Source organism: Anomaloglossus baeobatrachus, chromosome 1 (genome assembly GCF_048569485.1).
Source record: "Anomaloglossus baeobatrachus isolate aAnoBae1 chromosome 1, aAnoBae1.hap1, whole genome shotgun sequence".
In the NCBI taxonomy this organism is placed as follows: Eukaryota; Metazoa; Chordata; class Amphibia; order Anura; family Aromobatidae; genus Anomaloglossus; species Anomaloglossus baeobatrachus.
Window position 1 is genome coordinate 12,990,132 of NC_134353.1, and position 11,024 is coordinate 13,001,155.

Sequence of the window (11,024 nt, forward strand, 5' to 3'; positions counted from 1 at the left end):
TGCAGGAGGAGGGTCCGGACTGTGGGGGGTCCGGAGCTGCAGGAGCCGGAGGAGGGTCTCGGGCTGTGGGGGGTCCGGAGCTGCAGGAGGAGGGTCCGGGCTATGGGGGGTCCGGAGCTGCAGGAGGAGGGTCCGGACTGTGGGGGGTCCGGAGCTGCAGGAGGAGGGTCTCGGGCTGTGGGGGGTCCGGAGCTGCAGGAGGAGGGTCTCGGGCTGTGGGGGGTCCGGAGCTGCAGGAGCCGGAGGAGGGTCTCGGGCTATGGGGGGTCCGGAGCTGCAGGAGGAGGGTCCGGACTGTGGGGGGTCCGGAGCTGCAGGAGGAGGGTCTCGGGCTGTGGGGGGTCCGGAGCTGCAGGAGGAGGGTCTCGGGCTGTGTTGCCGCCCTCAATGTCTCGCATGTCTTCAGCACCGCACTTTGTAAACAGCTCCGGAGCTGCAGACTTCTGCCGTGTGTCTCTCCTGGAGCAGCTCCTTTCTCCCCCTCCCCAGTCACCATTTGTCGCCCTCATCCCTGTGGTGGGTCCGGCACCTCCTGTCGCCCTCTCCCCAGTCATTGTCCCATTTGTCCCTGAGTTGTCGCCCCCTCCCCAGTCACCAGTGGTCGCTGACTGTCGCCCCCTCCCCAGTCACCAGTGGTCGCTGATTGTTACCCCCTCCCCAGTGGTCGCTGACTGTCTCCCCCTCCCCTGTGGTCGCTGACTGTCACCCCCTCCCCAGTGGTCGCTGACTGTCACCCCCTCACCAGTGGTCGCTGATTGTCGCCCCCTCCCCAGTGGTCGCTGATTGTCGCCCTCTCCCCAGTGGTCGTTGCTTGTCGCCCTTCCTCGCCGGCATGCCCGGCTGTCAGCTGTGAGCCCCGGACATCTGCCTCCTGTGGACCATGAACTCTTCCCGGACTCTGCCGCTGTCCGCCCCCCTGGAGGAGCCCGGGGTGGGCCCGGAGGTGACGGTGGCTCTGCCCTCGCTGCTGACCCTCATCTGCCTTCTTGCTGTGGCCGGGAACCTGCTGCTGATCACCATTCTGCTCCAGGACTGCAGGAGGGGCCGGTGGTCGTTGGTGAACTGCCTGGTGGTCCAGGTGGGGGTCGCGGACCTGCTCCTCGCCCTGTTCTGCGTGCCCCTGCGGATCGCCACCTACGCGCAGCAGACCTGGCTCTTCGGCAGCTTCTTCTGTAGGACCGCGGAGTGGTTCCTGCACAGCTGTCTGGCAGTGAAGAGCTTCACCCTGGCGGCCATCGCCCATGTCCGCTGCCGACACGTGCTGACCCCTCCGCGGCTTGTACCCTGCGGACCCCGGCAGGTGGTGACGCTGCTGCTCTCCTCATGGGCGGTGTCTCTGCTGCTGCCGCTGCCGCTTCTGCTCTTTGCGCAGCTCTCTGTGGACAAGGGCAGCCTGACCTGTGGTTTTCACGTCCCGGACGATGCCTCCAGCTTCATGGATGTTTTCAGCAAGGTGTACCCACTGCTGGCATATGTGCTGCCCATGGTCTTCTCCTTCTGCTGCTACATCAGGGCTCTGCGGAGGGGGGAGCGCAGGATCAGGGTGCCCGACCCCCGCGTCCTCAGCCGCAGGACCACCTCCATGCTCATGAGTGTCAGCCTGGCTTTCGATGCCATGTGGCTTCCTGAGTGGATCGTGTGGATCTGGTCCAGGCACAGCAGCTCCGGGCTCCTGCAGCCCCCCAGTGTCCTCATGGTCCTGGCCCAGGTGACCCTGTTCTTGAATTGCACTATTAACCCTGCAGTGTTTCTGGCGGTGTCGGATGAGTTCAGGGAAGGACTGCAGAACATGTGGACAACGTGCAGACAATGCGATAGCTCAGGGGTGTCCAGACGAGAGAATGGCTCAGACATGGGGACCAGTACTGTCCAGTCCCTGCAGGACTTACACTCCACCTCTGCGCTCCGAGGCTCTCAGGACTCCAAAACCAGGGAGGAGAAAATCCTTCCCGATGTGGAGCACTTCTGGCAACATCGCGGCAATACCACAACTGGAGAAGACAGTGACCACCCCATGCCCTGGGAGTACCAGGAGAAAGCATAATCCTCCAGCTCAGGACTGTGTGTGGTGTGTGGGAGAGCGACCAGGTCTCCTGATATGTAGGGACTGCTGGTGGGCTTCAGTGGGACTTCTGTCTGGTGTGCAGGACAGTAGAATGTCACCTTTCCGGAGAGTGTTTGCAGGGTTGTCGTTGGAAGCTGAGGACCTGAAGTTGTCTGCAAGCCATGGGTTGCCCTTTGTGGTGGGGCATACTGGCACCTGTGGTTCTACAGGGCACAGAGTCCACAGGCCATGTGTCAGTGAGTGTTGGTCTTGGTGCTTCTCCTGGAGATCCTCAGGTGGTTCGAGGTCCATAGGAGATGTTAATAGGTTCTGGAATCTGATATTTTTCCTAGAGATCTTCAGGAAGTCCAGGGTCCACAGGAGAAGTCAGTGGGTGCTGGTCCTGGGGCTTCTGGAGATCCTCAGGAGGTTCAGTATCCACTGGAGATGTCCATGAGTGTTGGTCCTGGTGCTTCTGGAGATCCTCAAGAGGTCCAGGATCCACAGGAGGAGTCAATGGGTGCTGGTCCTGGGCCTTCTGGAGATCCTCAGGAGGTCCAGGGTCCACAGATGTCAGTGGGTGCTGGTCCTGGTGCTGTGTCCGTGTGTAATGTGCCTGTAATGTTACACAGTATCTCGTAGTGATGAGCAGTGCTGTGCCACCTGTGTATCTGCCCATGGTGGAGGTCTTCTTTATCCTCCCTTTTCTGTATTCTGTAGGTTTATCAGGGTTTATGGCAGAGAAATGTTTAATGGGACCTGAGGGAGAAGGAGATGTGTCTTTAATAAAGTATTTGAACTGGTGACGCCTGTGATTGCATCTGTGCACTGGGGCTGGTGGATGCTGGGATGTGTGGTTCTTCTGGGAGTCTCCGGAGTCTCTTGGGTGTTTTCCTTCCCTGCTGTCTGGGGTAATATCCTTATCTTACAATAGAGAATGTAGAACTGGTGGAGTGAGATGGAACTTGTTGGGTCGGAGTTTTTTTTACACCATGTAACAAGTGAATATGTATAAATGCATTATAACGATCTGTCTGCGGCGCCCCCCAGTGGATGCCACCTGGTCTGCTCTCTTGTCCCCTATCATCGACTCATGGATAATCTTCTGCCCATTCTGTTTTCTCCTCTGATTTTCTCATCTTCTTTTACCTGCTACTTTCCTTCCTCATATTCCCCTCTCTTGGTATTCTAGTCTTTTCCTTTTTTCTGTGCTCCTTCTTTCTATTTCTTCTCTCCATTCTTTCTCCACCTTCCCAGATTTCTTTACCTCCTACTTTCCTTCGTTATTTACTCCTCTCTTGGTAATCTAGTTTTTTCCTTTTTTCTGTGCTCCTTTCTTTTTCTTCTCTCCGTTCTTTCTCCGCCTTCCCAGATTTCTTTACCTCCTACTTTCCTTCGTTATTTACTCCTCTCTTGGTAATCTAGTCTTTTCCTTTTTTCTGTGCTCCTTTCTTTTTCTTCTCTCCGTTCTTTCTCCACTTTCCCAGATTTCTTTACCTCCTACTTTCTTTCCTCATTTCCCCTCTCTTGGTAATCTAGTCTTTTCCTTTTTTCTGTGCTCCTTCTTTCTATTTCTTCTCTCTGTTCTCTCTCCACCTTCCCAGATTTCTTTACCTCCTACTTTCCTTCGTTATTTACTCCTCTCTTAGTAATCTAGTCTTTTCATTTTTTCTGTGCTACTTCTTTCTATTTCTTCTCTCCGTTCACTCTCCACTTTCCCAGATTTCTTTACCTCCTACTTTCCTTCGTTATTTTCTCCTCTCTTGGTAATCTAGTCTTTTCCTTTTTTCTGTGTTCCTTCTTTCTATTTCTTCTCTCTGTTCTTTCTCCACTTTCCCAGATTTCTTTACCTCCTACTTTCTTTCCTCATTTCCCCTCTCTTGGTAATCTAGTCTTTTCCTTTTTTCTGTGCTCTTTCTTTCTATTTCTTCTCTCTGGTCTTTCTCCACTTTCCCAGATTTCTTTACCTCCTACTTTCCTTCGTTATTTTCTCCGCTCTCAGTAATCCAGTCTTTTCCATTTTTCTGTGCTCCTTCTTTCTATTTCTTCTCTCTGGTCTTTCTCCACCTTCCCAGATTTCTTTACCTCCTACTTTCCTTCGTTATTTTCTCCGCTCTCAGTAATCCAGTCTTTTCCATTTTTCTGTGCTCCTTCTTTCTATTTCTTCTCTCTGGTCTTTCTCCACCTTCCCAGATTTCTTTACCTCCTACTTTCCTTCGTTATTTTCTCCTCTCTTGGTAATCTAGTCTTTTCCTTTTTTCTGTGTTCCTTCTATTTCTTCTCTCCGTTCTTTCTCCACCTTCCCAGATTTCTTTACCTCCTACTTTCCTTCGTTATTTTCTCCTCTCTTGGTAATCTAGTCTTTTCCTTTTTTCTGTGTTTCTTCTTTCTATTTCTTCTCTCCGTTCACTCTCCACCTTCCCAGATTTCTTTACCTCCTACTTCCCTTCCTCATTTTCCCCTCTCTTGGTAATCTAGTCTTTTCCTTTTTTCTGTGTTCCTTCTTTCTATTTCTGCTCTCCGTTTACTCTCCACCTTCCCAGATTTCTTTACCTCCTACTTTCCTTCGTTATTTTCTCCTCTCTTGGTAATCTAGTCTTTTCCTTTTTTCTGTGTTTCTTCTTTCTATTTCTTCTCTCCGTTCACTCTCCACCTTCCCAGATTTCTTTACCTCCTACTTCCCTTCCTCATTTTCCCCTCTCTTGGTAATCTAGTCTTTTCCTTTTTTCTGTGTTCCTTCTTTCTATTTCTGCTCTCCGTTTACTCTCCACCTTCCCAGATTTCTTTACCTCCTACTTTCCTTCGTTATTTTCTCCTCTCTTGGTAATCTAGTCTTTTCCTTTTTTCTGTGCTCCTTCTTTCTTTTTCTTCTCTCCGTTCTTTCTCCACCTTCCCAGATTTCTTTACCTCCTTTCTTTCCTCATTTCCCCTCTCTTGGTAATCTAGTCTTTTCCTTTATTCTGTGCTACTTCTTTCTATTTCTTCTCTCCGTTCTTTCTCCACCTTCCCAGATTTCTTTACCTCCTACTTTCCTTCGTTATTTTCTCCTATCTTGGTAATCTAGTCTTTTCCTTTTTTCTGTGCTCCTTCTTTCTATTTCTTCTCTCCGTTCACTCTCCACCTTCCCAGATTTCTTTACCTCCTACTTTCTTTCCTCATTTCCCCTCTCTTGGTAATCTAGTCTTTTCCTTTTTTCTGTGTTCCTTCTTTCTATTTCTTCTCTCTGTTCTCTCTCCACCTTCCCAGATTTCTTTACCTCCTACTTTCCTTTGTTATTTACTCCTCTCTTAGTAATCTAGTCTTTTACTTTTTTCTGTGCTACTTCTTTCTATTTCTTCTCTCCGTTCACTCTCCACTTTCCCAGATTTCTTTACCTCCTACTTTCCTTCCTCATTTCCCCTCTCTTGGTAATCTAGTCTTTTCCTTTTTTCTGTGTTCCTTCTTTCTATTTCTTCTCTCTGTTCTTTCTCCACTTTCCCAGATTTCTTTACCTCCTACTTTCCTTCGTTATTTTCTCCTCTCTTGGTAATCTAGTCTTTTCCTTTTTTCTGTGCTCTTTCTTTCTATTTCTTCTCTCCGTTCTTTCTCCACCTTCCCAGATTTCTTTACCTCCTACTTTCCTTCCTCATATCTCCTCTCTTGGTAATCTGGTCTTTTCCTTTTTTCTGTGCTCCTTTCTTTTTCTTCTCTCCGTTCTTTCTCCACCTTCTCAGATTTCTTTACCTCCTACTTTCTTTCCTCATTTCCCCTCTCTTGGTAATCTAGTCTTTTCCTTTTTTCTGTGTTCCTTCTTTCTATTTCTTCTCTCTGTTCTTTCTCCACTTTCCCAGATTTCTTTACCTCCTACTTTCCTTCGTTATTTTCTCTGCTCTCAGTAATCCAGTCTTTTCCTTTTTTCTGTGTTCCTTCTTTCTATTTCTTCTCTCTGTTCACTCTCCACCTTCCCAGATTTCTTTACCTCCTACTTTCCTTCGTTATTTTGTCCTCTCTTGGTAATCTAGTCTTTTCCTTTTTTTCTGTGCTCCTTCTTTCTATTTCTCCTCTCCGTTCTTTCTCCACCTTCCCAGATTTCTTTACCTCCTACTTTCCTTCCTCATTTCTCCTCTGTTGGTAATCTAGTCTTTTCCTTTTTTCTGTGTTTCTTCTTTCTATTTCTTCTCTCCGTTCTTTCTCCACTTTCCAAGATTTCTTTACCTCCTACTTTCCTTCCTCATTTCTCCTCTGTTGGTAATCTAGTCTTTTCCTTTTTTCTGTGTTCCTTCTTTCTATTTCTTCTCTCCGTTTTCTCTCCACCTTCCCAGATTTCTTTACCTCCTACTTCCCTTCCTCATTTCTCCTCTCTTGGTAATCTAGTCTTTTCCTTTTTTCTGTGTTTCTTCCTTCTATTTCTTCTCTCCGTTCACTCTCCACTTACCAAGATTTCTTTACCTCCTACTTTCCTTCGTTATTTTCTCCTTTCTTGGTAATCTAGTCTTTTCCTTTTTTCTGTGTTCCTTCTTTCTATTTCTTCTCTATGGTTTCTCTCCACCTTCCCAGATTTCTTTACCTCCTACTTTCCTTCCTCATTTCTCCTCTCTTGGTAATCCAGTCTTTTCCTTTTTTCTGTGTTTCTTCCTTCTATTTCTTCTCTATGGTTTCTCTCCACCTTCCCAGATTTCTTTACCTGCTACTTTCCTTCGTTATTTTCTCCTCTCTTGGTAATCTAGTCTTTTCCTTTTTTCTGTGTTTCTTCCTTCTATTTCTTCTCTCCGTTCACTCTCCACTTCTTTCTATTTCTTCTCTTGGTTTCTCTCCACCTTCCCAGATTTCTTTACCTCCTACTTTCCTTTGTTTTTTTTTCCCCTCTCTTGGAAATCTAGTCTTTTCTATTTTCTGTGCTCCTTTCTTTTTCTTCTCTCCACTCTTCACCTTCTCTTTTCTCTTCACACCTCCTCTCCCTTTCTCCTCTATTTTTTTTTTTAACTCTCTTGTTCTTCTCTTTTTTCTTGACTTTATTATTTTCACTTACCCCTTCCTTCTCTTATATGTTCCTCTCCTCTTTTCTCTCCTCTTTTCTCTTCCATTTCTCTTCATTCATCTACATCTGATCTTTCTTTTCCACTCTTCTCGGCAGTTCTCCTTCACTCCTGTGTCATCTGCTCTCCTCCCTTGTTTTTCCATCCTCCAACTCTTTCCTTTTTTTTCCCTTTCCTATCTCCTTTCCTCTTTCTTTTCCTCTTTTCTTCCCATCATCTCCTTTTCTCTACTATGCTACTTTTGCCTTCACTTTTTCCATTTCTTCTATTCTTCTCAGTCTTCTCCCCTTTCCTCTCTTTCTTTTCTCATGTACTCTGCGTTTTCTTCACCTATAATTTGTGTTTCCTCTTCTATTTCTTCTAATTTCTTTTCTTCTTCTTACTCTGCTCTTCTATTCTACCCGTAGAGTTTCTTCATATTTCTTTCCTCTTCTTTTTCTATTCTCTTATCTTCCATTCTCATCTTTGCACCTTCTTGCACTTGTTTTTTTTCATATTTGCTTCTCTTCCTTTCTCCCGTCCTCTATACTTTCCTTTAGGCCTTTGTTCTCCTCTCCTTTTTCCCTCTCCTCTATTTTATTTTGTTTTTCTTTTCTACCTCTTTTCCTCTGTTCTCTTCATTCCTTGTCATGTCTTCTCTTTTTTGACTCCTCTCTCCTCTAATGCTTATTCTCCTTTATTTCCCTGTTCTCCTATTGACTCAATTTCTCTCTAATTTTCACTCTTCTCCTTGGTTATTTTCCTCTTCTTTGTTCTCCTTTGATCTACTCATATCCTCTCTTCTCTCCTTCTTTATTCTTTTTTGCACTCTCTTTTCAGTTCTGCTTCATTACTCATTTCTTCTCTTCTCTCCTCCTCCTCTGTTCCTTTCTGCTCCTCTACTTTTTGTCTTGTTTCTCCTTTACTCCCTTCATCTGGTCTTTTCTTCCCCTCTGGCCTTTTCTGTCTTCTCCTTTGCTCTCCCCATTTATTCTCTTATCTGCTTCCTCTCGCTGTTTTGATCTTCTACTTTCCTCGCCACTCCTCTGTTCTCCTTCCTTTTATAATAAACTAGGTTACGGAATCTATTGAAACTGAACTGTTGAACACAATTGGTTCTAATGAATGGTTCCTCAGAAACATTCTGGGAGAAAGGAGTCTTCAGGAGGAGAACAGACAAACCTGGAGGAGGAGAGGGAGGAGGAGGAAAAAAGGATTTTGGGGGGTGGAGGAGGATAGAGAAGTTTGGAGCTGGAAGACATAGGGAACTGGATAGCGGAAGAGGAGGACAGAGTAGTCTGGAATGATGAGGAAGACAGAGGAGTCCAGAAGTAGGAATACAGAGGAGCCTGGAGTAAGGAAGAAAACCAAAGGGAAGAGGGGATAGAGGAGTATGGAGGGAGGATGATAGAGGGGTCTGAATGGAGGAGAATAACAACGGGGTCTGGAGAGAGGAGAAGGACCGAGGAGCCTGGAGGGAGGATGAGGACAGGAATCTGGAGGGAGGAGGGGGGCAAAGGAGTCTGGAAGGAGGAGGGGGGAGAGAGGAGTTTGGAAGGAGGAAGAGGACAGATAAGTCTTGAGGGAGGAGGAGGATAGAGGAGGGCGAAGGAGGATAGCGGAGTTTGGAGAAGGAAGAAATAGGGAACTGGACAGAGGAAGAGGAGGACAAAGTAGTCTGGAAGGAGGAGGAACACAGAGGAGTCCAGAAGGAGGAGTACAGAGGAGTCTGGAGTGTGGAAGAAAACCGAAGGGAAGAGGGGATAGAAGAGTCTGGAGGGAGGATGATAGAAAGGTCTGAATGGAGGAGAATAATAATGGGGTATGGAGGAAGGAGGAGGACAGAGGAACCTGGAAGGAGAAAGAGGATAGGAATCTGGTGGGAGGACGGGAACAAAGGAGTCTGGAAAGAGGATGAGAAGGACAGATGAGCCTGGACGGAGGATGAGGACAGACAAGTCTGAAGGGATTATAGGGAAAGAGGAGTCTGAAGGAAAGAGGGGTACTGAGGGAGGAGTAGGGCAAAGAAGTTTGACGGAGGAAGAGTATAGAGGACTCTTAAGATAGAGTACAGAAGATTCTGGTGGGTAGAGCCAGACAAGAGAACTAGGGGAAGAGGAGGGTAGAGGAGTCTGGAGGGAGGCGGAGGATAGCAGAGTCTAGAAGTAGAAGGAATACAGAGGAGTCTGTAGAGAAGGGGGGCCAAGGAGTCTGGAAGGAGAGGGGGACAGAGGTGTTGTTACGGTTGCTGCGAGCACTGGAGACTATGTCCAGATTTCTTGCTACTGCACATGTGCGAGCGCTGGAGACTAAGTCCAGATTTCTTGCTACTGCACATGTGCGAGTGCTGGAGACTAAGTCCAGATTTCTTGCTACTGCACATGTGCGAGCGCTGGAGACTAAGTCCAGATTTCTTGCTACTGCACATGTGTGAGCGCTGGAGACTAAGTCCTATCTTGGAGCCATTGCACATGTGCGGGTGACATCATCGCTGACACGAGGTCACATGTCTCTGACACCTTCTATGCCGATTGGTCGCTGGTCATGTGCTTGTGACGCCTTGCTCGGTGATAGGCCAGCATGACGTCACTCCTGTCGTTCTGGCAGCGGATTGGCTCTGGTGTCCTCCATCTTGGATGAGGCACAGAGTCTATATAAGACCCTGACACACGCCGCATGGCGCTCAGTCCTCTTGGTTCATGCATAAGAGTAGACGCTCTGTGCGCGTTCCTCTAGGCATTCCTCTGTCTATGCTAGGTGAGCGCTACCGGCAGGGTAGCGTTCTTATACCTTACAGCTTCGGCTGCTGTCCGTATCCTTACCTCTTAGGGGAGCGGACATAGGCAGGTGCCTGAGGCACATGGTCTGGCTGGGCCTTGTGGTTCGACTCGTAGGTGGACGTTGCCGCTAGGGTAACGTTCCTTATACTGCGTCTGGCAGTTGTTCGTATTTTCACACACTAGTGGAGCGAACGCAGCTTACGCTGCTGTTCGTCTCTTTTGCACCACTAGAAGAGCGGACCTAGGTAGGTGCCATTTCGCACACATTGCCTTTGTCTCTGTGATTACTAACAGAGATCATTCCACACACCCTCCAAGTAAGGGAGGAATTGCTTTACTTTCTTATTATATCCTTCTGTGAGTTAACAGAGGTATTGCACTCTGCCATAGTCTGCAGCAGAGTCTTTGCACGGTGGACCCTGACTGTCTGATACTCCTTTAGGTTATCAGACAGCCCCCCCCATAACAGGTGTCTAGGGGAGGACGAGGTTAGAGGAGCTTGGAGGGAAGAAGAGGAGAGAGGGTTTGGAAGGTGGAGGACAGAGGAATTTGGAAGGTGGAGGAGGACAGGAGGAAGGGGTAAGACAGAGAAGTCTGGAGGGAGGATGTGGACAAATTTCTGGAGGGAGGAGGACACAGGAGTCTGGATTGATGAAGGGGACAGAGGAGTCTGGTGGTGGAGGACAGAGGACTCAAGGGAGGAGAAGGATAAAGGAGTCTGGAGGAGTGCAGGCGACCATAGCTGTCAGGTGAAGAAGCATGCATGTGATGATATCTGATCTGTGCAGTCACCTTTAGGGCGCAGTCACACGGCCGTATAACATGGATGATGACTGCAGTGCAAAGCTTGGACTGCCTGATGGCTCCCCTGATGAGCATGTCTTTGTATTTCTATGCAAGTCTCACGCATAGAAATATGCGTCTCATTTTTCCCCGCTAGATTTCCCAGTCACTGACCTTCCCATGTGTACGATGCACTATTCCCGCTAGATTTCCCGGTCACTGACCTTCCCATGTGTACGATGCCCTATTCCCACTAGATTTCCCAGTCACTGACCTATCCATGTGTATGATGCTCTATTCCTGCCAGATTTACCGATCACTGACCTCCCCGTGTGTACAATGCTCTATTCCCGCTGCATTTCCTGGTCACTGACCTCCCCATGTGTACGATGCTCTATTCCCGCTGGATTTCCTGGTCACTGA

General features: G+C 48.0%; 1 protein-coding gene across 1 annotated transcript; it reads left to right on the top strand.

Moving 5' to 3' along the window:
• Positions 1–391: 391 nt before the first annotated feature.
• On the top strand, positions 392–2,842 carry LOC142268822 (G-protein coupled receptor 151-like). Its single transcript, XM_075332374.1, has one exon. The coding sequence runs from the start codon at positions 881–883 to the stop codon at positions 2,042–2,044; it is 1,164 nt and encodes a 387-aa protein (XP_075188489.1). The 5' UTR covers positions 392–880; the 3' UTR covers positions 2,045–2,842.
• The last annotated feature ends 8,182 nt before the right edge of the window (positions 2,843–11,024 follow it).

What these genes read in the sequence shown, in the direction of transcription:
- LOC142268822 (XM_075332374.1), top strand. Translation starts at nt 881, where the DNA reads ATGAACTCTTCCCGGACTCTGCCGCTGTCCGCCCCCCTGGAGGAGCCC.